The 25960-nt window shown below is 36.7% G+C and overlaps 1 protein-coding gene across 9 annotated transcripts in view; it reads left to right on the top strand.

The window, feature by feature from the left end:
- The window catches only part of UBR5 (ubiquitin protein ligase E3 component n-recognin 5), an 87755-nt gene that overhangs the window by 37077 nt on the left and 24718 nt on the right, over positions 1 to 25960 (top strand). For 5 of the 9 annotated variants that reach the window (XM_038130170.1, XM_038130171.1, XM_038130169.1 and 2 more), the window contains 20 exons: positions 784 to 900; positions 980 to 1090; positions 1782 to 1936; positions 3844 to 3961; positions 4745 to 4929; positions 5698 to 5807; positions 7424 to 7536; positions 14398 to 14541; positions 14639 to 14750; positions 14956 to 15110; positions 15954 to 16151; positions 17282 to 17492; positions 18108 to 18152; positions 21204 to 21330; positions 22249 to 22400; positions 22800 to 22895; positions 23309 to 23432; positions 23752 to 23849; positions 24649 to 24797; positions 25230 to 25321. In XM_038130170.1, the coding sequence (XP_037986098.1) occupies positions 784 to 900; positions 980 to 1090; positions 1782 to 1936; positions 3844 to 3961; positions 4745 to 4929; positions 5698 to 5807; positions 7424 to 7536; positions 14398 to 14541; positions 14639 to 14750; positions 14956 to 15110; positions 15954 to 16151; positions 17282 to 17492; positions 18108 to 18152; positions 21204 to 21330; positions 22249 to 22400; positions 22800 to 22895; positions 23309 to 23432; positions 23752 to 23849; positions 24649 to 24797; positions 25230 to 25321 (2612 nt within the window). The remainder of the gene's footprint in view (positions 1 to 783; positions 901 to 979; positions 1091 to 1781; positions 1937 to 3843; positions 3962 to 4744; positions 4930 to 5697; positions 5808 to 7423; positions 7537 to 14397; positions 14542 to 14638; positions 14751 to 14955; positions 15111 to 15953; positions 16152 to 17281; positions 17493 to 18107; positions 18153 to 21203; positions 21331 to 22248; positions 22401 to 22799; positions 22896 to 23308; positions 23433 to 23751; positions 23850 to 24648; positions 24798 to 25229; positions 25322 to 25960) is intronic. The other 4 variants (XM_038130172.1, XM_038130174.1, XM_038130173.1 and 1 more) reach the window with 3 other exon arrangements.

The raw sequence follows: 25960 nt of genomic DNA, 5'->3' as shown, positions 1-25960 counted from the left end.
GATACAAAACCCAATATAAGAGGAAGGAAATCAGACCTCTAAGGTCCCTGTAGGTATAGGACGAAGCAAATGAATGAACTGATGCCATGTAAGTAGTAGAAAGATAGCAGATGAGTTTTGACAAAATGTTAAAAAGCAGAAAAGGGCAAGAGGAATAGCTAATAATTAGGAACTTTCCCAGCATGTCAGGTTATAATAATGCATTATTGAGATATAGCATACTATTTTTTTGAAGCTTGATGTTGTTTGCAGTTATTTACTTTCAGAAGTGAAAGATAAGAGTAGTTTAACTGATAAAACAGTGAATTTGATAATTAATTTCTTGGGTAGCTTGGAAGATATCTTCCCGACTATACTTAGTAATGGAATTGTGTTGCTTTTTTGTTAATTTCAAACAGCCAGAATTTCAAGCAGAAATTTATTTTTCAATGTCACAAGTCAAGAGATCTTCTCATCTCTATTTTTATGAGCTGTGTTGTGTTCTTAAAGCACCATGCAAGCTCTTGATAAAATGTCCAGGTTAATTGCCATGTATATGCTGTTGCTAGAGGTCTTGGAAATAATATCTTTCTTTGTAACCTCACTTCATCAGAAACAATAGCGTATTGTGTGAGGGGGCATGCTGATCTTGAGACAATCTGGATATATCTTTATTTTCAGGTTCAGCATTCATGGGTGCTCTGAAAAAAAAACCAATACCAAGTTCATTTTTTTGCATTTATATGTTTTTATAGGTGTATTTATAATATCATTGTCTTACACTTTGTATTTCTGTGTTTGTAGGATGGAACAAAGTTTATTTCTATTGGAGCTCTATATTCTGAGCTTGTGGCTGTTAGCAGTAAAGGAGAGCTCTATCAGTGGAAATGGAGTGAATCAGAGCCTTATAGAAATGCACAGGTACTGTATAGCTTTAAATATTCCCCTTTAGAATTATTTATGTGCTTTGAATATCTAAAATACTTTCTTGTTTCTAAAGAATCCTTCACTACATCATCCACGAGCCATGTTCTTGGGGTTAACCAATGAAAAGATTGTGCTCCTTTCTGCAAATAGTATTAGAGCAACTGTTGCCACGGAAAATAACAAGGTATGAAATGTTTGCTGGTTGCTGAATTTGACAAGCTGGGCTTTTTCAATTGCTTGCAGTATATTGTCGAGAAGTTATTTCTTCAGCTTCATCTGCACCAGGAAGTACTCAATTCATTTGTTCATTCCTTTCCTCCCCATGAAATGCAAAAAGTTTTTATAAAATATATCTATCAGATTTAAAGCTGAAACAGTGAAAAGGTTGCCTGATTATATGAAGCACGTAACTTTTTGCTGTTACAGTAGAAACTGACTCTGGTTTGGGAATTGAGAAGCTTGTTAATGTTCTATAGAGATTTAGTAGAAAAACTGAGGACATTGAAGCTTTCAGTGATGTGGAGTAAGTTAGCTAAATATGCTTTTCAGCCCAGTTAGAGTGCACTTGAAATTGATTTGGTAAGACACCAACACATCCATATACTTTGACAGGTTTCTCCTTCGGTTTTTTTCAACCATTTTTGTTAAGGTTGAGGACTGGAAATAGAGGGGAAAACAATTCTGGAAAGCTCTCTTTTGGGGAAAGAAGGATGGTAGGGGATAAATTTCTCAAGGGTATAATTGTTTCTTTGTTTTGTGATACATTCCCCCCCCCAAAACCAGTAAATATTACATTAAAGATGCAACTGATGTGCAACTTTTCTTTTTTTTTTCCCCCTCTACCTTCTCTGTTCCTTTTTTTCCTTCTCCCTTAGGTTGCTACATGGGTAGATGAAACTTTAAGCTCTGTAGCCTCTAAATTAGAACACACTGCACAGACATACTCAGAGCTTCAGGGAGAACGGATTGTTTCTTTACATTGTTGTGCTCTTTACACGTGTGCTCAGCTAGAGAACAACTTGTATTGGTGGTAAGTAAATACTGTGTTTGTGTACAACAGTGGGGATGCTCTGGATGTCTTCATGTCTCTGGCTCTCAGAATCGTTGCAAAACTACTGAACCACCATTGTTCTGAGTTTGGTAAATCTGCACTTGATCCTAGGTTCCCTTTATAAAATGTATTTATTCTATTTTTTAATGCCTAAAGCTTTTGGATCCAATTACAACATCTTTAACAGAATAAGGTCATTCTTTTAGGAGATGTGTGTAAGTGCTTTAGCATTCAGATGTATCAGTACTACACAGGATCAGAGAATAATCTCTATGCCTTTTGGGTCTTTCAGATTATAAATATGGAATGAGGTCGATGTTCCTCTGCCTGGCTCTGTTAGAAGATTTGGTCTATTAGTTTGTGGTCTAAATCTTAAAGAAGGGGGAAAAAACATCAAATGCTCCCTCTGGAGTTCGTTGTTAAAATACAACCCTTTCAGACATAAAATATGAAATGTTAGTTAAAGTATTTTAACTAATAGCTTCATGATTAAGAAGCTTACACCAAAAAAGCCCAGACAAAACAAAGCAGAAGACAAACCCTCAAAAATAGTACTTCCAAAGGGCGTTGAAATGAGTTTCTAATTTAAGGGAATTAATTGAGTAATACTAATGCGTTGTCAGCATGCATTATTTTTCAGTGTGTCAGGAGTCATTGCATTATGTATCATGCCTAAAGTTCAAGTGGCTTTGAGGCATGGATGAGCTCAATACTCGACGATGAGCTGGGAATGAGAGCATTGAAAATGAATTGTATGAAACAGCTTTCTCATTAAATTCTGTTAATTCTGGAAAATATTTAAGTAGACTTGTAGCTAGACTTGTAAACTTCTGGTTCTTGGCTCTTTTATTATGTCATGGCTGACATGGCACACTTTAATTACTCTTTGTATAGATACTGCTGAGCTGTAGCATTGGGGGTACTTGGCTGTTAGAACCTTCCATATGTACTGGAATAATCTGTGCAAAATACAAAAAATACTCATTAGTGTTTACATGCAGTCTTTGGAAGCAGTTTATGATCTAATGTCTCTTTTTCTGGTTAAATGTCAGCCGTGGTGATTTTATGTTACCAGATTGATGCAGGCAGAAGCTTCTGTTACTATTGATACCCTGAGTTACAGTGATCTGTAGTACATGAGAGAGGATTTCAATTTCCAGTGTTTCACAGGACTGATGCTTTTTACATTTTACTTAACATGAAGGAGCTTCTTGAATCAAAGCTTCTAACTGTATGAGCCACTGACTGAAACATGAAGTATCAAAATAATAAGCATGCTTAACTGTGCATGCAGGCATGATTTTCAACTAAACCAAGCAGATCAAATTACTAAAGAAGTGGGTTTTTTTCCCCCTCTTGCAGTAGAAGTCGTTGTAAGAGCCCCAGAACTCCTTCAGCCATGTACCCAGAGAGAAAGTGAGGCTTTTAGAATTTGGAGACAAAAATCATGTTCCTCAGAGGTTGCAAAATCTGGAAATTATCACTATTTGTGGGAAAGATATCTCAAGTTCAGAGAGGCAAGCTGCATCTTGAAAGCTGTGACTGGAGTACACCACTTGTGACAGTACACTTGGTACTCTGACCACTTGTGACAAAGGTTTTGCAGCACTTCAGACTGGAAGGAAAGCCATTTGGCAGTGAAATTAGTCATGTGCTCTGCCTCCTTCTCCTCTGTATAAATTGAGGTAGTCAAGATGAATTTGGAAAGTTGGGGTACATATGGAAAAAGATGACATTTCTGCAGTGCTTTGAGATTTTGGAGAAGGTGGCACGCACACTTGAATGTTTGCTCATGATTACATTAAGCAGAAGGAATAAACTGTTCAAACTTCTGAACAAAGCTTTTCTTTCACAGCCTTTTAAAAATAACATGCATTTTTCCACAGGGGTGTAGTTCCTTTCAGCCAAAGGAAGAAAATGCTAGAAAAGGCCAGAGCAAAAAATAAAAAGCCGAAGTCTAGTGCTGGTATCTCCTCTATGCCAAACATAACTGTTGGAACCCAGGCAAGTACAGCTGTCACCAGTGGCACTTTTACCATACTATATGATGAGCTTACAGTGTGCTCTTAAAAAAAACATAGTATTAATTAGCACAAAAAGTTATGCACAAAAGTGATAGCAATAATGGGAAATGAAAATAGTGTGTTTGAATTATATGGCTGTAAATGGCTGTGTCCTGTTAGTATTATTGCTGTTCTAAAAGTATGACTCTTGCTGCACAGAAGAACAAGCTGTACTCATGCAAAATACTTCTGTTTTAACTTACCTACTGATTCTGTATTTTGAGAGAAAGTAAGTATAGAGATACAATTTCCTGTAGAACAAAAAGCTTTGTAAATGATGAGGCATTTAAATGCCTGCAGTATTAATATCTGGGTTTGATTTGTTTGTGCCGTGTGGTTTGAAGCCTTTGGTTTGAAGCCTTTTCCAAAAAGGCTAATAACTGATACAGAGGAGCAGCCCTTTCCCAGGGAGCACATTTCTTTTGATTGCAGAGCCATTCTGATTGACACTTGTGATGAGTCTCTTGTTATTGGATTAATTGTTCATTTTCTGGTTGAGCATCTAAATATTATATGTTAAACAGTTTCAATGCTGAAGCTGTTGCTTTCAGCTGTGAATTTCACAACAGCTTCTTTTTTCATACATAATGCTGACTTTCCTCTTCAATTGATTCCATAAGTTTTCTGTTTTGACTACTGCATATGCCACCAAGAAAATAACGTATGTATGATTTCCCTCAGTAGAATTCATTTTTCTCATAGAAATCAATATTTCTATCTCTAGGTGTGTTTAAGAAATAACCCCCTCTATCATGCTGGAGCAGTTGCTTTTTCAATCAGTGCTGGAATTCCTAAAGTTGGTGTGCTAATGGAATCTGTTTGGAACATGAATGACAGCTGTCGATTTCAGCTTCGGTCTCCTGAGAGCTTGAAAAACATGGAGAAGGCCAGCAAAACTACTGAAGCAAAGTAAGTGTGGAGACCACGGTCACGTACACACAGATGGGTCATGTGATGCTCTCCTGAACTGGGGAGTAATAACGGAAAACGAAGGTCAGATTTTTGTAATTTTGAATGTTTTGTGATCTTTATGAGGTACTAGGTTTCTTGTAAACTTGGCTAGATGTGCAGAAATGCTCACTGCAGGAAAGGTGTCACGCTTCTTTCAAAGCACCACATACACGTGAAATGCAGGAGGAGTATTAAATGAAGGCTTGCCTACAGTGTTTCATAAGGTTTCCAAGATTTTATATTTTAGTAGCTGAAAATAGAACCAACTGTGTCCTGGCTCTTCATGAGATTAAACAGATCTCTTTCAGCCCCTCCATAGTTTGAAAATTTTTTTTTCAGTTGACAGTTGCCATTTAAATGTTTCTTAAAACAGATTTAAAGAATTTCAAGTAAAGCTTGAAAATGTTTCTCAGCTCTGCACTTTCAGGTTACTGTATAAAGCTAATAAAAAAGCTCAAATGAAGCTCATCATGTTTATTTTCTGTAATAGTGTATCTATGCTCAGTTAATGTTAAAAAACTAATCCCTGATTAAGCAGTACTGTACCATCCCCAGCTTCAAGATTTATAGCCTTGTCAGCTAGGATGGTTGTTTGCAAGTGTGGAGTTACTTCTTTAAGGTATTGTTAAAGGAACAATGCTGGGATACACTGGTGGTTTGTCCATTGTCACAGAAAAAACTTCACTTTTTTCTTTCTTCATTTCTGAATACTAACTTTTATTCTAGACCTGAAAGCAAACAGGAACCAGTGAAAACTGAGATGGGTCCTCCACCATCCCCAGCTTCCACTTGTAGTGATGCATCTTCAATAGCAAGCAGTGCATCGATGCCATATAGTAAGTAATGTGTAGCTCAGAGTAAATGTAAATAATTATGTAGATAAGAAGTTTCCATAAAAGGCAATTCTACGGTAATTCTGTACTAATTTCAGAATCCTTTGGTCTTTCAGTCTGTACTGCAGTGTAGGTAAAGGCTTTTGTAATAGACTTTGAATAATCTGTGAATTGTCAGTGTTAAATAAACGTAAAAGCAGTGACTCCTTGATGTAAGGTGTATCTGTGCAAGCGTAACAGTTCTCAGAATCAAAAGTATCTTTCAGGAGGTGATCAAGAGGAAATTCTAAAGATAAATTTATTTTTAATTGCAATGTAATAATGAGTTTCTTTGTAACCAGGACTTGTTTTGGAAAACTTCTTTAAAGATTAAGCTGCTGTTGAACAGCTTGCCTTGTAGGTGAAAGTCAGTGCAGAAAGCAGTTTGTATCTATTACAGAAAATGTCTAAAATGAGACATTCTTTACTAACATACAAAAGCAGTCAGGGAAGTTTCATGGTACAAGTTGTGCTTAAAAACCTGAAAGACTAAATCCAAATTTGTGTAACTCGACTCCTTAGGCATTTTTTTCTCTCAATTTAAACACATAAATTCATAAAATGTAATGACAATGCCATCATTTGAAGAAATCTTCTCTCTGCAGCTTATTCTTCTAATTGTCCACAAGCTGCAGTTTTAAGCAGCATTGACCTAATGACTCAAATGGCCTTGTGCAGTGACTGAGAATCTCATCTGCTCAGATCTGCAGCACTCACTGATTTTACTAGAAGTCTTTTAATATTGATTTCTTTTGCAGTTCATTCAACTGTAACTTCCCACTGACTACAACTTCGCCTGGGCTTTTGAACTAGTGTTTGGAATTAACTGTGCAATTAGCTTAGAAATTCTCTGCTTCTTACTTTAAATATGTTGATAGAATTAATTACACTGTATACTCAACTTGGAAGATTAAAGGTTCTTGTCAGTGTTAATGTAGCCTTGTTATGTATTTAGATTTGATTCTGAGTGTACTGCAGCTGCTGTTCAGATAAAGTCTGCAGCAAATCTAACTGTATTGCAATTGCCATTAGCCCAAATAGCTGTTTTCTGCCTCATTTGCTATTCTTCTAGAAGTTTACCAAGTAATCCATATGTGGCAGGCAAGCAGGCTTTTTGTAAGGTTGATACAAAGCACTGGAGCAGGGGTGACTGAATGTTATCACAGTGTCAGCCATTTCACTTACAGCAGGAGTATGTGAGCCTTGCCAAAACAGGGCTTGTTCCTTGTATTTTAATTTTTTGTATTCTACTTACTGTATTGTTTAAAATTTTAAAACATACTGTATTCTAATTACTTTTCTTAAATATCTTTAAAATTACTTTGCTTATCATATAGGCTTTATTAGTTTCCAAATCCATAGAAAAACATGAAAGTGACATGATATACTTGTTAGGTAGCTCTGACTCTTAAAGTTGTATTCTTGTTAATTTCTACGTTTGTTAACCTCTTGTTAATTTCTGCATTTGACTGCTGATAATGTTTTGGGGGGGAAGTTTTGGTGTTTATTGAACATTGCATTTTAATGCTTTGATTAAGTATGTCAAGTCTTTCTTTTTGGTGCTAACTTTTTTGTCTCAGAGCGACGACGATCTACTCCTGCCCCAAAAGAGGAGGAGAAAGTGAATGAAGAGCAGTGGTCTCTGAGGGAAGTTGTGTTTGTGGAAGATGTTAAGAATGTTCCTGTTGGCAAGGTTTGTCTAAAATATAAAATACACTGCCCCACTATTTTTGGGGAGGGGGGGGAAAAAGGGTTTTTCTTTTAGATAAGCTAACTGTTTAAAAAAATCATACTTTCAGAGATGCTTGAGAATGTTTCTGATGAGTATGACTTTAGCTGTGTTTATATTTGTCCATAACATAATGATAATAATAGAGTGGGTGTGTTGTGAGTAAAACATGATAAATCTTTAAAAATTCTGGTATTTTAAGTTGAACCACAATATTACAAAAAACAGATGTGGTTTTATCCAAAGTACTATTTTGTTGTCTTGAGCAATAACTCCCACATGTCCAGTGAGATTGTGAGGAGTTCAACCTGTTATGACTGACTTTTACACACACAGAGGTAGAAGACTTGGGTGAATCTCATGTTCTGGCAAGCAAAGAACATAAATATTTTTATTAGAAATTACATACATCATTAATATGATTAAAAAGTTATTTTATTTATTACTCCATAAAATCCCATTATTTAATCCTTGTAATGTTTTCATTTTTTCTCTAATAAACCCTTGCTCTCGAGCCATATAGAGGAAAATACTCCCTTTTCTCCTTTGCACTGTTCTGTGATGCTAGGAGGGATTAGGTCCTCTAGACAGTTCTCTGGTATGCTTTTCAAAAATAAAAGCAATGAGAAAACCGATAAGGTTTTCCTCAAAAGGAAAAGATTGGGTTGCTTTCTTCTTGATTCACAGAAGATTTTAAAAAATATTACCAGAAGAGGATCAATAACTGTCCAACAGAAGGCAGCTGAAGTTAGTAAGAGTTATTTTACTTGCATCCCTAATGGATTTATTTGTGTGGCAGTGTAAGATTTGCCCTCAGCAGCGTCTTTGAAAGGAGCAGGCTCACAATGAATTTTCATTATCAAGCTTAGATAATTTCTGCAGAAGGGAATATGGAGCAACTTAGTTCATTGTAACACTTCAATTTCTCAAAATAAGATTTTGAGATCTAGTTGAAGTTGCTGAAACCATTGTTTTCCTCTGATACCATCTTTGGGAAAGTCCCTCTTGTCCTTATCTGTCCTTCTTGTTTTAAATCCTAAACAAGATTTCAGTACAGAGACTGTTCCACTATTTCTGTATCCAGTTGCAAAGGTGTCTGTGCATTGCATCAAGAGCTACGATAATCAGTGTAAAAGAGCTTGAATTTTTATGTTTGCATTTATACTGGAGTGCTACAGTCAGTATGTGGTGTGTCTTCTGAACAGAGTTACTGGTGCTGAGTCTATTCTAGATCAGTCGTTTATGGCAAAAATGCTTGTTTTCCTTCATGAAGCCCGCTGTCCTTTTCCAGTGTTGTATACTGCCACTCATGTTTTTCCTTTTGCAGTTTTGTAATACTATCTTTAGGGCAGAGGTAGAATCCAGCAGGCAGAATCATAGCTGTCTTTTGCCCAGGGTGTTCAGATTAAAGTCAGAAATGCAGTTTATTACATGGCAGTAAACAAGTTTAAGTCTTGTTACATGTTCTGTTTGTAATTTGGATCAGCTGTGTGATTGTATGAAGGAAAACCAGAGGCACTTCAGTCTGCAGAAGAGTTACCCTTGGCAGTTTTGTCCTACAGACTCCAGAGTAACGTTTTTCATTATGGAACAGTAATGTTTGTAATTGAGCTTGTTGTGAGCTGAATTATACATGAAGAGGATTTGAATTCTGAATAATCTGGCTATTGTATCCATAAGTAATTTTTAAAAGTGTGTGTACAGAGGTTCAGACTGCAAAAACATGTTTAGATGGGTTTGGGCTCTTAGAACTTCATGAGTTAAGAATTTCTACCCTTTTATAGTCCACCCAGATACACATTAATCTGGGTTCCATGGTCTTCTGTTTACTGACTGACAATCTGAAAGGTCACATCTTTGATGTATTGTTATGGGTGGCTTCAGTGGCATGAGCATCTTGCATGAGAATATACTATTCCAGTGTATCCTGGGAACATGTTAGCCTTGATGTTTCAGAAAATTGGAAAGGCTTTGAAAAAACTTTGAGTTTTAAGAACTTGATGTTACAAATTGTGGTGTCAGTGGAGCAACACTTAGTTTCTCTCAAAGTGTCATCCAGTAAAATATGTGGTCATGGAGAATTTGAATACTTGGGCATCTTTGAGAAATACACATTGGTAATTTGGTGGATATTTTTTTAGCACAGTATAAAATCAATTGCACTAAACTAATTGATTTCTGAGGCCAAAAATCTTGCTTTATGTAATGATTCAGATTTGAAGGAGTAAGAGGAATAAAGCAATTATTTTTGTCCTTTTACCTGCAAGAGCATCCAAAAGTTTAAATATTTATATTCTTTAAAATAAAATTAATAATGTGTGGTAGCCATGAGCTTCTGTCAATATGTTTGCTGTCATTTAAAATTATTTATATAATTCTTTGTTTTACCCAAAAAGAAAAATTTTCACTTAATCTTCAGGAGAATCACACAGAATCACAGAATAATGAGGTTGGAAGAGACCTCTAAGATCATTGAGTCCAACCTACACCCTAACACCTCAACTAGACTACAGCACCAAGTGCCATGTCCAGTCTTTTTTTAAACACATCCAGAGATGGTGATTCTACCACTTCCTTGGGAAGAGCATTCCAGTACTTAATATTCTTTTGGTGAAAAACTTTTTCTTAAAAAAAAAGGGTGGTGGAATTTAGAGATAGGAAAGAAAGGGGTTCAGATTTACTGATGTGCAGCCTGTGTTCCTGAAATGGTTTTGTTTCTAGAAATTTTATGTCCCCATGCTTTTGGATGTATGCAGCCGCTTCATGATGTCTCTGAAAAATGTCTGTTTAAAATCCTTCCGTGACCCCTGCTGTGTTCTGTAGAACGGTGGGCAGGTAGAAGGTGTTGACTTCTAAAGTGCCCCTGTGTCGCTGGGCACTTTGTTGATAATGTAGCAGCTCTCCCCTGAGTGCTAAGATCCAAGATGAGTGTTTGTGATCATTCTGATACCAGTAGATCGTGCAATCTGCATTTTACACACTGCTTTGTAAGTGTGGATTTCATATGATGCCAAAGCAGTGAATGACCAAAGAGTCTGACGAGAGTGCAAAGTCTTCACACTGAGGTGGTGTTGAAAGATTAAGAATGCATGTCTGCTAGATACTCTCCTGTAGTTAGTCATCTCCTTGCTCCTTGGAATTTATTACCGTCCCATCTCATTTCAATTTAAATCCTTCATGGCTTGGAATGAAATTAAGTCTTTATTCCTCCAAGTCCGTCACTAGATGGAAGAGATAATCATTCCAGGATTATCTACCTGATGAAAGACTGATGGAATGAAATAGCCTGGCACTTGTCCCATCTCTTGTCTGCAGTGGTGAGAAGTCTGATGGAGTGTTCTTTAGTGTTGTTGAGAAAAGATTTGGGCTGAAATAAGCCTTTGTTACTGCTCACTGGTATCAGAGGGATAAAAGCTTTTTTCTGTTGATCCCATGTGCTTTGGGATATGCTACTTCACCACATTAGCTTCTAGATCTCTTCTTCTGAAATGGCTTAAATGGTGTCTGAAAGCACTGCTAGAACAGAGGGATGGGGAACCTGGGTTGGAGCTGCTTTTTTCTTCTTTGGCAGCTGCGGTTCGTTTTGGTCTGAGGCTTTCCATTGGCAGTGTCCAAGGCCTCCCCAAACTGCTTCTGGTCATCAAAGTTATCCTCAACCAGGTGAGAATCCTGTGTATTACCAATTTTGCAGTTCCTATACCCAGAAAGCCTATCAGCTCCTAGGAATTTTGTAAAACATAAATTTGGATTGAGTAGTTTGTTCTTACTTTGTATTGCATTATTTCAGTCAGTCACTTGATTTTGTTTTTTTCCTTTGATTCCTGTCTGAGATTGAAGCCTTCCAATGAGAAGGATAAATTGAAAGAGCTCAGACTGGATCTTGCCCTAGAAGAGTTACCCACTCCCTATTGTGAATCTGTTCGTAATCTTTCAAAGTTCAATAGTTTTTAAAATTGTGTCAGTATTTCTTTGAAGGTGAAGAAATATTTCTTACTACCTTTGGGGTAGAGATAGAAGCCTTTTCTGTGATGTTAAAATTTCTTCCATTTCAAAAAGAAGATTGGATAGGAAGTTAAAAATTTAATTTCCCTGGTCTTCTGCTGCTGCGTTTTGAGGAAGAATGTGGTGATTTTGGAGACGGAAAGATTCAATGATTTCCAGTGGCATTCTGGTGGTAGGGACTGTGGAAGTGGATTGATAGTAAGGATAAAGGGGTTAACAACTGTGTTCATCTTTTAGTTTCTCAAATAATTTTTTTTATTCTATTAAAAAGACCAGGTGTTGTTATCTTGTTGTTGAAAATGCACTAAAAAGGTATTCTGCTTTTCAGAAAAAAATTCTTTTGTTTTCCATTTTGTTGCTTGCTTTTTTCATTCAATTCATTCTCTTAATTAAGTCCTAGAAAGGCACATATTGTGGATGTAGTTATGTAAAATGCTTGTTTCTAATTGGTGAAACTTTTACATTAGCAGTATCAGCAGTACATTACTTGTGTAAGCTGAAGCATCTCAATCCTTAAGTTTTTGCATTTTATTTTTGTGATGAGTTTTAAAATTATCTCAGACTTACATAAATTCAATTAAAGAGGAATGTTTATGTTGCATATTTATCTTTGGTGCTGGCTCATTATGCCACATCTTTGCTTCGGAGCTTTCTATGTCCAGTTGCTGTCAAATGCTTCACTGAAGCTCATTGCTCACTACATCAGGGGATAGATTAATTTTCCTTCTGTATAACAAGCAACAGCTGTAGTGGTAGCTTTACTGATTTTAGCTTTGAAGACGTGATTATCTTCTTAGCAAAATCTTAATAAGCATATTTTCCGGTTTTTAAAGATACATGATTTTTCTGGCGAATGGGAAAGAAAAAATATTTGTCATGTGGATGCTGTAAGAGTTCCAGCACTTCAAAACTGCCATCATATCTCTGAATACATCAAAAGAGATATAAGTGAGAAATTATGTAGTTGGTAACACTAAGAGCAGCCAGAACGCATGCAGTAAAAATGTTTTAATTGTGGAGAAAGGATATGTTAAAGATTGGGGAATTGTACCTTTTCTTAAGGTGTGCTTCCATCAGAAAGCAGCCCAAGTTTATTAAGTTCTTGTAGCAACATTTAGTCATTTAAAAAAAAGAAAAATATTCTACATGTTGGACTAGAAGCTCTGATTGAACCATTGGCATGTGATTACAGGCTTGTAAGTTAGTCTGATTATCTTAGAAACATCTAAATGTACATGGAATAAACTCTTTTTACTAAATCACAGTTTTCTTCTAGAGAGTTGTCTTGGCACTCTCAATAGAATTCTGTCTTTGTATAGTCCAGATGATAGTTAATGTTTGTGAATCTTTTGACTAGGTCTGAATTTTGAAATTTTTGGGTAGTATTCTTACAGCTATCAGTGATGCTCTACTACTGGAACTTGTAATTCTGCTTCTAGAATGAAGTTTCAGCATGTAGGGAGCAACTGCTGTAACCCTGTCCACAGTAATCTTCATTACAAAAGAATCTGCTAATGCTGTAAGGTTGTCAATATATCATTTTCTCTAGTGCACTTGATAGGCTGCACTTAGCTAGAAAAATTGGTAGAAAACATGGATTTTTCTTACATACAGTATCTTGATTGAGACATGTTTTTTATTGTTGGAGACCTTTTAGATAAGTTGGTTACATCTAGACTTTTGTTTGTTAAGCACTTTCTTTGTAGAAACTATTGAGAAATTAAGGCTTATTAAAGACTGATGGTTGCTAATAACTAGTTTTGATCAAGACTGAGATCATACAGAGTTCTTATTTCTGCTCATAATTAAAACATTGTCTGTTCTTTCCCCACCCCCTTCTGCCTTAGCTTTGGTTTTGTTTTGGGAAAACTATGGTCTCAGCTGGAAATTCAAGGGCCTTGCTGTTTGGTAGCTGTTTGATAGCACAGGAAGTTCCTGTATGAAGGAAGCCTGTTTTGACAGTTTTGATTAGATATGCATGGCAGCAGCTCTGTGTAGAGGCTTACAGTCTTAGAAATGCCTGTGTCAGTGTAGAGTTGAATTGCTCCTGTTTCCTTGGGGGGCCAGAGAAGGACAAACACACACACACACACACACACACACACACACACACACACACACACACACACACACGTGAAGAACATCTGGATACACTTGTCTGTATCCTTCAGTCCTAATGGACTGAGTGGAGAACTTGATCATTGAGTGTACAGAACAGGTACTAGACCATTAACTATCAGGTCTTTTTTCCACTGTGTACAGTCCTGTTGAGGAAAGAGCACTAAAAATTTTCAGATGCGGGCAAAAGAAATTTTTTCCTTTATCTTGTAGTATAAGAGCTAATGGGCACTTAAAGGAGACTCTGTACACTTCATTGTTGTTAAATTGCTGGCTAATGTTTGGAATTCATTGCCACAAGAATAATGTTTATTTCCAAAAATGATTGCACAAATTATTAAGGGAAAGGTCTGTCCAGGCCATTGAACATGAAGTTGTCCTCCAGGAGGTGGAAGTTGGAAAGAGACCAGGGGAGACCAGTAGGAGCTTCTCTAGTCAGTTGATGTTGGCTTCTCTTGGATGGAGTATGCTGAAATGGAGGGATCTCTGATATGAGTCAGGATGCTTATGAAATCATTAGGAAATCCAGAGTTTTCAAATTTTGGTAATTTTAGCAAAATGACGAGTGTAATGACCAAGAGCTATACAATTTTATCACTGGATACTGTAAATTTTTTCCTCTCCCTGAAAAAGGTGTGGTTTATTTTGAAGTAAATCAGATGTTGTTCAGCCTTTTGGTAAAACTCTCATGTGTTCTGCCTGTAGGTGCTAAAAGTGGATGGTGCGTATGTTGCTGTGAAATTTCCAGGCACCTCCAATAATGCAAACTGTCAGAGCAGTTCTAACTCCGATCCTGATCCTTCTTCTCTCCTCCAAGACTGTAGGCTGCTCAGGATAGATGAACTGCAGGTATGTGTTTGTGGAACATGGAGGAAACAATCAGTATTTACAAGTGTCAGCGCTGTGTGTACTTAATTGCAGCTTAAAATTTTACATCTGTTTTCAGGTTGTAAAAACTGGCGGAACTCCAAAAGTTCCTGACTGTTTTCAAAGAACACCCAAAAAGCTGTGTATTCCTGAAAAAACAGAGATCCTAGCAGTAAATGTAGATTCAAAAGGTAAGTAGGATTAACCCCATGAGTCCAAATCCGTTGGTTCCTTTATTACCTGTCTCTCATCCAAGTGAAAAACACCTGCTTTCAAAACTACATAAACAGGTGCTTCCATTGATATTAATACTTTCTTGAAAGTGCTTTACTTAAGAGTTCTTTTACTGGATGCCATCCATAAAGCATTAACTTTTTTCTTCCTGTGTTTTTGAAGGAGTGCATGCTGTTCTGAAAACTGGGAACTGGGTTCGATACTGCATATTTGACCTTGCCACAGGAAAGGCTGAACAGGAAAATAATTTCCCTACTAGCAGCATTGCATTCCTGGGTCAGAATGAGAGGAGTGTTGCTATTTTTACAGCTGGACAGGTTTGTGGTTTTGTGTCTCAGTCATTTAACCTCACTGCACTTCACTTTTGTCATCTTTGAATGAGGTGGTACAGCCTTCTGTAAGACTTTTCCAAAAAATGGCAAAGAAATAGTTTTTCAAACAGGTTATGAAAAACTTGCTGCTACCTTGAATATTTAGATGGCACAAGGACAATAGCAAACAACTTACCTAAGCACATCTTACTTAAACTCTACCTTGAATGTAAAAAAGGGGAGGAAAAAGGTGACAGAATGGTTCTTGGATTAGTATCAACTTATTATCTAGCTGCATTTTGGAATGTAATCTAGCTGTATTTTGGAGCTGGGTCAGATATAAATCCACTCTTGAGAATAAATAGAAATATTAACAAAGAAAAAAAAATTAATCTGTAATTGACTGAAAGTACATATTCACTAAAAATGATTGAGGTTTTGTGCAACTTTTCCACAAACGTGATATACTTTGTTTAGGATAATTGAAAGAAACAACTTTTGTGAAATAATTGAATTTGAATGTTTCATTTCAATATAGTCAACTTGGAGCATTTAAGTGAGCTAAAAGTATAGTTACTATTTGTTTCACTGGTAATGTTAATCAATAAATGTTTATCAGAAGGAAGATACTTCTAGTAATATTTATTATGTCAAACACATTTCAGGCATTTGCAAAAGGGAATTTCCTATCTTATTTTGCACCACTTCTAATGATAGGAGTCAATGACATAAATGAGAATCTTGGGTAAACTGTTGTAATTGTTGTCAGTCAAGAACTGGACCTTTTGGGAAGGATAATATTTATAAATTGTGGAGACTTAATAATGAAACCTTTTTTCCCAAATGTAGGAATCGCCTATTATTCTTAGAGATGGAAATGGTACAATCTATCCAATGGCAAAAGATTGTATGGGTGGGATACGAGACCCTGACTGGCTTGATCTTCCACCTATTAGTAGTCTTGGAATGGGTGTTCATTCCTTAACAAATCTTCCTGCTAACTCGACCATCAAAAAGAAAGCTGCTATTATCATTATGGCTGTTGAGGTAAAATATTTTCTCTGCTATAGAATTATGCTTTTTTTTTTCCTCTTGCTGTTAGAAAGTTCTGCTTAAGGCAGCTTCATGTTCAGATACTGATTTGTGTTTTCACTATTGGAAAGAAGCTAATTTCAACTGAAGATTCTCTTAGAAACACAAAAACACCAACAAATTTGCCAAGTAAAGTGAAAGACCCTTTTTGGGGGGATGCATGACTTCTGTTTCAGGCTTTTAATTAGTAGGGTGTTTTTTAGGCATTGATTTTGAAATGGTTACCTTTTTATAGCTACTAACACCGTGCAGTTGCATTTGTCACATGGGTGCACAGTTTTTCTCAGAGATCCAGCAACTTGTATTGGTTGGATCCCTGAGAATGCAATAGTTCTTTATTTTTTTCTATTTAAAAAAAAATTATCTATTTGGAGCATATACTAGCAAACTAGGAGAGGAAAGTGAAGGTCTTTTCACTTGAATCACCTATAGAGTCCTGTCCTCATCAGTGATGTTGCATGAGTAGTTCTGCTGTGAATTTATATGTCATACTTGTATAATCTTGTCAGTAATTTGTTAGCTCTGCTGTGTGTTCTGCTGCCACCTGGAGGTACTGTGTACCTGTTCAACTGAGATTGATTTCACGGTGCAGTAGCATTCCATCATTATGGAAAAACTGGTTATATGTGGGGTGAACCTCCCAGATCTTCAACAGCTTCTAATCATTCACTTCTCAGCACATAAATCACTTGTTTAAAAAGAACTAGGTTAGAACTCATTCGTGTACATCCTTAAGCTTTTTCAGTTGTATCACTTTTCCCACGTTACATGGAGCTATGGAATGGAAGTAATCTATCTTAAGAATCTTAACTGTGAAGCCAAAGGAATGCTTTTGTGAGCCTGATGGCATCTGTTGCTCCATTCCTTTTGATTTTCTGTGCCTGAATGCACACAACTGTTTTTAACAGTGCTATAATTGAGATGATGAATATTCTGAACAGCTCCTGCACTAACTTCCAGCCAGTGTTGGAGAGTAAGACCTTCCTCTTAATTTCAATATTAGAAGAAAATTAGAAGTATTTGTGGAGCTTATATCTACCTTTTGTGTTTCACATTTCTGAAATATTTTATTCTTTTGAGTACAGAAACAAACATTGATGCAGCACATTCTTCGATGTGACTACGAGGCTTGCAGACAATACCTGATGAATCTTGAGCAAGCGGTTGTCTTGGATCAGAATCCACAGATGCTGCAGACGTTCCTTGGCCACAGATGCGATGGAAACCGTAATATTCTGCATGCTTGTGTGTCTGTATGCTTTCCAACCAGCAACAAGGAAACAAAAGAGGAAGAGGGTGAGCGCAGCAATATAATGAAAATAATATTTTAATGAATTTTCAAGAAAATACGAAGTAAAGGCTGCATTCTTCATATATGCATATATTAAAATTTAGCATCTAATATGTGCCCTGGCCTTTCAAAGATGCTGAGACAACATTTTTATTACTCTCATAAGGTTTTGTGAGAATTTCTAAAGAATTCAGTAGTTAAGAGCACTAAGCTGTTTAAATTGAGTGTAAAAACTTTTGACATTCACATGTTAATTTTAGATAAAAAATATTTTTCTACCTTTGTATCACTAGTATCTCCTTTATATCACTAGTAAAATTAATGAGAAATGGTATTTAATAATTCTGAAGTTCTGTAGAATATGTTAATACCTTCAGTTAGAAATGCTACTTGTCATTGATACGTATTAAGAAATGTGGAACAACAACCTATTAATGCCAGTTACAATTTTAAAATGTCTGTTAAATATTGTTATGTAAAAAGCATGTTAACAGAACAAGGTTGCTAAGTCAAGCACTCAAAAGTGAAAGAATGGCAGAATTAAGTTTACCCATGTGCTGTACACGGGTATGCATTGTGAAATGGTCTTTAATTACACCATCATACTATTTTTTCCACAGGACTACCTCATTCAGTGCACAAGATGGACGGTGCTCACCGAATGGGTAGCTATTCAATATTTCTTTTTATCCTCATCATTCAGTGTGTGGCCCCATTCCTTACTCTTGCACACCATACAAACCCTGCACTGAATAATGAATGAACTTCCTTGTGGGATTTTTGTATGGTGCTGTCATTGAATTTTAGTCATTTCTAGACCTTAATTGTTCCTCATATCCCTGTTTATAAAATGGGGGTAATGTGCAGCTCTCTCATCTCTTGCTTGGAGTTTTATTATGGCTTGAAGTTTTTCTGTATTCAAAGCTATTAACCAATTTTGAGCATTCTGTTTGAGAAGCCTAGGGCCTGATTTTTGAGTAGGTGTTACTTCAAAACACTGAATTCTACAACTGGATTAATCATAGTTTTAATTGTGCTGTGAATGTTAATTATTTCTGTGAGTCAGGCACCTTTTAGGTGTTCAGAAATGAGTAAAATGTATCACGATCGTCTGTAAAAACTTGTTTCACAAAGTTCTGTGTGCTGATAGATGTGTCAGAAATAAGTACCTGTTTTCCAAAGTGATGTTCAGTGCCATTAAGCACAGCACAGTGTTTCCACCTCTCCTTCCCAAGCTGTTGCTGCCTTACTACACCTGCTCCTAACATTGCAGCAAACAAGGCATAAACAGCCTGCTCTCTGTACAACCCTTCATCTTCAGCGTGTCGTCCATCCTGTGCACTGATTGAGGCAGGGGTATTGTTGCTGGGCACAGGGCGGGTGGGGTGACAAGACAATCCGAGACAAAAAACCCAAACCAAAATAAACAAACAAAACCTAACTGTGTAACTGAAGATTGTGTTACTATAAGCACGCAAGGAAGTTGAAATAAGGATGCATAGGCAAACTTAATCTGACTTTTCCTAATTTGAGTGCTTGTCTTTGCAACCTTGATATTTTTTTCAGTAACTTCATTTGGGTGTAATCTAACTTTCTGAAAAATGAAAAAACACGAACCTGATAGACTTGTGACACTCCTCTGCCTCTCTCTTTTTCCCTCATAAAACCTGTCCTTGAAGGAGATCCATGTCTTTAGATTCAGGTCACATTTACCTTCCACTGTAACTGTTAGTGATGGATATTAGGACAAGCTTTTTTTTCTGTTTAATATCTGGAGGGCAGTGATGGCTTATGTTACTGTCTGTGAGTTACATGGTCGTCTCTTCAAAAGTAAAAGAAGTTTGACTTAAAGGTAAAGGCTTCAATTCCACACATACAGCTATGATGTTTCTTAAAAATTTCTTAACAATTTCTCAACAAGTGCCACTTTCCAGGTAGTACCGTTTTGAGATTCTTCACTCTTGTTCATACAGATTTCTTCTTAAGTGCCAGAAAACAAATACTGAGGACAGGGATAAGCTTTTCTTTTTCTTCTCTTCTTTCTCACATCCTGTGCCTAGTTTTGCTATAGCTCCTGCAGTGTTGGATAAATGATGAATGAATTGCAGGAAAAGTGGCCCCAGACCTGAAAAGCTGGGGGAAAGCTGCTCTGCTTCTTGAATTGATATCTCCTCAGTCTTGCCAATAGAAGAGATCTTGGGAAAAGCATGTATAAAAGAAATGTCCAAAGCATGTGAAATCATTAAAAAGTTTTGATACTGGATTTCAGCTAACGGAGGAGTTTTGCCTGGAGAACTGGGACAGGTTTCATTAGACAATAGAACAGCAAATCACCCATTAGAGCCAAAGCATTTACAATTGATGGTTCTCCAAAAACAGATGCTAACTTTGTAAGTGGAACAGTGAAAATTCAGTTACAGATCACTTTCTCTGGAACAGGTGAAACCTCTGCTGCAGAGAGTGGTTGTATTGCTTGAGAGATCACTCTCCAGAGCTGTGGCCCCTTGTGTGAGAGGTCCAGAGGTGCTGGGTCGTGAGTTATGAGAGCTCGTGGGTCTGAGAAAGGAGTACAGCACAAATACCATGGCAATCCATTTACAGCTGCAAATCAACTTGTAGCTAGGGGCACAAGAGTAGTATTCTCTCGCTGGTAACTGTTTAATAGTTGTCTGCTTTGGGTAGTTGGTGATCTTTGTCTAAGAAGCCTGCACATGCTTGTGAGCAAGCAAAACCAAGGATCTCTTTTACTTAGGGTAGTGGTGAGTGGAAATAGTTAAAGAATAACCTTACTGTAACAGCTGACACACACTGTCAGATTACCTTATTCTTTTCATTCTGTGAATGAAAGGTATTAATAGTACTTTCCTGTTAAAAAAATAAACTGTCCAGGCCTTAATACCGTCACTCGTGAAAATAAGTGTGCAGAGAATGGTGACTCGCAGATCGAATTGCCTTTGAATAGAAAGTGAGCACTAGCCCTTGCATCTTTGAGACATGTAATGAAAGAACAATCAGAGTCACTTTAAGAGAATACTTTTCTTTGTTCAGAAATACACCTTTTCTGTCTACTTGGTACTAAAAACTTATAAAAAAAAATAGTATTCTGTGTCTCACTTGACAAAACTCAGTCCTCACTATGAGTAGAACCCGTAGGTGTTATGGTGCTTAGGGTTGTAGGTGTTAGAAGAAATGCTAGTTCTTTCTGATGTAAACTGATTTTACTGCCTTCTTATACTCCAAACACAGTTCTCCTAAGAAGGTTCATACCTTGAGTGTGTCTGTTACAAGCCCACACATTTGCATTGTTCATGGATGCTCACTGTGAAGTGTGGTTTGTTTTCTTGTTCTACTGGTCTGGTGTTTTGGTGTGGGTTGTTTTGGTGGTTTTGTTTGTTCATTTGGTTTTGTGTACTTTTTATAGTTGTTTTTTGTTTGTGTTTTGTTTTCTTTGGTTTTTTTTATGATTTTTATCAAGGTTTTTTTGAAGCCTTGACTCAGCAAGTGTCTGGAATCAGTTACATGATAGGACCTTGTCTGTTGATTATACTGAAAGCTTGTTTAGAATCATTGTTAAGCGCATCCAAAATAAAAATTTGTACATGAGCCTAGTCTGTCTCTCTAAATGGGAAAAAAAATTGTGATGTTCCATATTTTACACTCCTTTCTTACAATTTTCCCAAGTTAAATTTTAGCACTGAATTTTCTTAATTTTTCAGAAGCAGAGCGCTCTGAAAGGAACACGTTTGCTGAAAGGCTCTCAGCTGTGGAAGCTATTGCAAATGCAATCTCCGTTGTGTCAAGTAATGGTCCAGGAAATAGGGCAGGATCATCAAGCAGCAGGAGGTAAACTGAGTAATGCTTTCTTCTTGTTTTCTGAATGCTAATTTCTGTATTAACTACCAATCTGTTATTAATTCTTTTCTTCAGTCTAGCTTAAGAATTGGCCTCTGTTGCTAGCTTAAAATTGGATTTCACTTCTTTAAGCACCAAACTAGAGTTCCAGTGTTTTTTGAACCTTTTTTTTTGTGTGAGAACTAATGGTGGGATATTTCTAAACTAATCCTCCTTTCTGGGGTTCATGCTTTGTCAGTTGGGAAGTGGAAATGTTCCTCCTTGTAGAGAAAGGGAATTTGAGGTTAAGCTCTGGTGTTCTTTACTAAGAAGTATTAAGTATGACAGAACTACTGTGATGGTGGCCAGGCTTGTTTTAAGAGAATTTCTGAGGGAGTTGGTCACTTAAGCAGATGAATAATAGTGAGACCAACATAACACCACAGGGGAAGAATTTAAGTTGATTCATTTTATTCTAAGCAGTCCTTAAAAAGAAATTCTATCAAGACCCATTTTTTTATCCTTTCATTAACCTCTTTTTGTAGTTAGATTTTAAAAAGCAGTAGCAACAAGAGCAAATCCTTGTAAAAGCTTAACACTCCTGGCAATGAGCTTGGGCTAAAAGGAATGTCAGATAGCAATAAGAATGCCCATCAGCTGCTGCCTGCAAGAGCCAGTGCTGTGGTGCCTAGGGATGTGTTCTGGGCTCAGATCTGGCTTGAAGCATTGCTGACTGACTCCTCTTCCAGCGCTAAAACATTCTGGTGCAACAAAATGTAATGAAAAGTACCTCCTGGCTCATTCTTACTTATGCTGAAATAAAGTGGTGATAAGAGGCATTTGGTTTCCTTTTTCAATGTGAAATTTTTCTTAAATGTGTTCTAATTATAAGTGAAAATGATAGTATTTCTGCCTTGGTTTTGTATTTAGTTTGAGATTAAGGGAAATGATGAGAAGATCCTTGAGAGCTGCTGGATTGGGCAGACATGAGGCTGGTGCTTCATCAAGTGATCACCAAGACCCAGTTTCTCCGCCAATAGCTCCTCCCAGCTGGGTGCCAGATCCTCCTGCAATGGATCCAGGTAAGTCTGCTCATATATCACATTAGACTGTAGAAAGAGAGATTTGATAAAGAACTGATGGTTTTTAAGGTGAATAATAACTTATTTTAGTCTTGCACTGTAATCTGTCCAATGCCATTGAGGTAGCAAGTGTTCATTGAGATAACTTGAAGAGTTTACTGAAGACTTACCAGCTGTGTTTTAATCCAGTATATGTCTTTTTAATGCTGGTGTTAAACTGCTGGGAAGTCTGCTTTGTAATGCTGAGTTACATTACAGACCTAGGAATGTGGCCATTTGTGGGAAAGATTACCAGTTAAATACAGAAAACTTGCAGTGTGTTAGACATTGCAGCAAGAGCATGTTGTTAGGGATGTTTTTATATATTGATATACATCCTGCTGTTCTGTTTACTGAAAGATGGTGACATTGATTTTATCCTGGCCCCCGCTGTGGGATCTCTTACCACAGCAGCGACTGGCACCGGCCAAGGACCCAGCACCTCCACAATACCAGGTGAGGACATACTGCTTATTTGATTATGCTTTAGAATGGAAATTATCTCAAAAGCTGTCTTTGCTTGCACAGACTTTCTGCATTGAAAATGCCTCTTATCAGATGAAGATTGGATTGAAGCAGAATCTCTCAAGTATGCAGAAAGTAAATGAAGCACCATACTATGTTTTATGTAAAAATATACATGGAGAGTGACAAATATGTAAAACTATGGAAATCAGCATGAAATTGGGATTACCCTCTGTATTTCAAATATAATTTAGAATTGAAATTTACAGTACTTCAGTGAAGTATTGCTGAAACCACTGAATAGTCAAGTTACCAGTTATTCACCACAGTGAACTACTTGCTTTTAGCAGGTAGTAATTTTTTCGAGGAAAAACAGTTTCTCTGCAATTTTTTTCTTACTGCAGGTCCTTCTACAGAACCATCTGTAGTGGAATCGAAGGATCGGAAGGCAAATGCTCATTTCATACTGAAATTGCTGTGTGATAGTGTTGTTCTACAGCCTTATCTCCGAGAATTGCTGTCAGCTAAGTAAGGATTTTCATGAGAGTTCTTTTGTAATGTTATGCTACCTTAAATCAATGACATAGAAGCCTTTTTAAAAAGGTTGCATAAAGGCCTGTTAGTTAAAATTGAGAGTGTTAGAATACAGCTGTGTTGTGTCCTGCCATCCTTCAAAAGTATGTCTGTTTCAGAGAAGTAAACTAAACAGGAGTGCTTAATCACTCTGTGTTTTTTCTGATTGCACAAGATCAGCAGTGCTAAGTTTTCATGTATTTGTATCCTGTGTCTCCTGTTACAATGAAAAAAATCAGTGTTTTAACTTGTCTGTCGGGATTTTTTCGCCTAGGGATGCGAGAGGCATGACACCGTTTATGTCAGCAGTTAGTGGCCGGGCATATCCTGCTGCAATTACAATTCTAGAAACTGCACAGAAGATTGCTAAAGGTACAACAGTTTTAGTGATTGTTAGCATGTGGCTTCCTTCTAAACTTCGGCATGTGTGCAGAGTTGTTACTAACACTGTAGATTGCTGCATGTTTTGGAAATTTTGCTCTTATGAAGTATCTTTCTCTTTTGCAGTTTGTATATAGCAGTAGATTTCTGTGAATATTATTGCTTTTGTGTTCTTTATAGTCTTTTTGGCATTTCATTGTTTTATAAACCAGCGGATTAAAGTACTATTTTTTGGTAGCACAATTGTATCATGTGGAACTTCTTTGTTGAAATTGAAAAAACCTGATACAGTGATATGCCAAGCTAGATTCTGTTTCTGAAAAGACTTATATACAAACAAATATTTTGTGACTCTCTTGTAATGTTGGTATTTAATTTTTTTTGGGAGAAATATGTGAAAATGAATTTAGAGAAAAACTTAAGCACATTAGAGCTTGTGACACCACAGTTCTGTAGGACTTCGTGTGGGACAAGAATACTCCTTTTAAGAATATGGTCCATAATCCTTCAAAATGGTGATTCATTGAATTGATTAAAGTAATAGTGAATTTAGAACTGGGAAAGAAATAATGGTTGTGTTTTTCAGTCAGGAATTTGCAGTGTCTTCTATAAGAAATAATGTGACAAGCAGAAAGTTTTCTCAAAAAGCTGTAATGGGTTTTATTCAAACTTCTAATGCTGTATGAGATTTTGTAATGGCAAGCATCTGCCAAGAACGGATACTTCTGCTGGATATTTTTGGGGTTTTTTTGGAGAGGTTGTTTTTAACACTGTTATTCTATTATTTTAGCTGAAGCAACTTCCAGTGAAAAAGAAGATGATGTGTTTATGGGAATGGTTTGTCCTTCTGGTACAAATCCAGATGATTCTCCTTTGTATGTTTTGTGTTGTAATGATACATGCAGTTTTACTTGGACTGGCGCAGAACATATTAACCAAGTAAGCTCTTTTTCTTTTTTTTTCAACAAATAGGAATGTGTTTCAACCATGTCTTGTGTTAGTCTACTAATATGATTTTTAAAAGATTAATTGCATTGTTTAAATTACTGTGACTTTTAAGTCTGGTGTAAGTACTGCCTCCCCAAACTGCTGTGTAGTCTCAAAGCTGACTGTGTTCCTCCCGACCTGGTTGTTACTGGGTGTGGCTTTTCCCCTCTGGCCGACTTTGGCAAAAATTTTGATGGACATGGCTCTTTGAAATCACTGAATATTCTAATGTAACAACTAAGTTTCACTTTCTAGAACGGACCCACTTCTAAGTTTAGGCATCAATTTAAACAAGTGCAGTTTCATTGTAACCTGAAAAAGTGTGATATTGCAAGCCCTGTAAGGAAAAAAACTATACGTTATTTTTTCCCTCCTTTTTTTTAGGATATATTTGAATGCCGAACATGTGGCCTGTTGGAATCACTTTGTTGTTGCACAGAATGTGCAAGGGTCTGTCACAAAGGACATGACTGCAAGTAAGTTTTTTGTGTTCCATTTCTTAAAATTAAATCAGTATTTTGCTGTTTCCTTTGTTTACTGGTACTTAATAATTTTTTTCATTGTTTGAAGTGTTCCAAACTTACAGAAGAGAACAGAATATTAATGAAATAGTTTTGTGTCTACTCAAAAAGATTTATTTAATAGGTTAGAGTTGAAAGAGTAACTGGCAGTGGTTTTGTACTTTCCACTTGGTAGTATTTAGAGTAAAGGAATAATTCTCAAAGTGCATAATACTGTGAGAACATTATATCTAAATTATGCTGGGTTTTCATTTTGGGTGCCCCTCAGAGTTTTATGAATCCTGATGACAGATTATTCTTGTGAAGTTTTGGAAAGAAATGTAGGATATTATTCTTTTAAAAATCAACTGTAACAAAGGGAAGAGTGAGCAAGCAATCAAGAAATCTCAGATGAACCTGGCCCAAAGCTTTGAAGCTGCGTGTATTCTGTGCTGCTGTTACAGGGTGTAAAAGTTACAGCATTAATATCCTAGCTATAAAGAGCTAATAAAGACAATTATAAAGATATTCTCAGCACTGTAACAGTTACTGAGATTTTACTGCATGTCATGAGTATTTTCAGCTTAACTTTCTTGGATGGAGGTTGTTTTAGGG

Source organism: Motacilla alba, chromosome 2 (genome assembly GCF_015832195.1).
Source record: "Motacilla alba alba isolate MOTALB_02 chromosome 2, Motacilla_alba_V1.0_pri, whole genome shotgun sequence".
NCBI lineage: Eukaryota > Metazoa > Chordata > Aves > Passeriformes > Motacillidae > Motacilla > Motacilla alba.
Note: the sequence above shows the minus strand (reverse complement) of the source record. Positions and strands in the feature narration are given on the sequence as shown.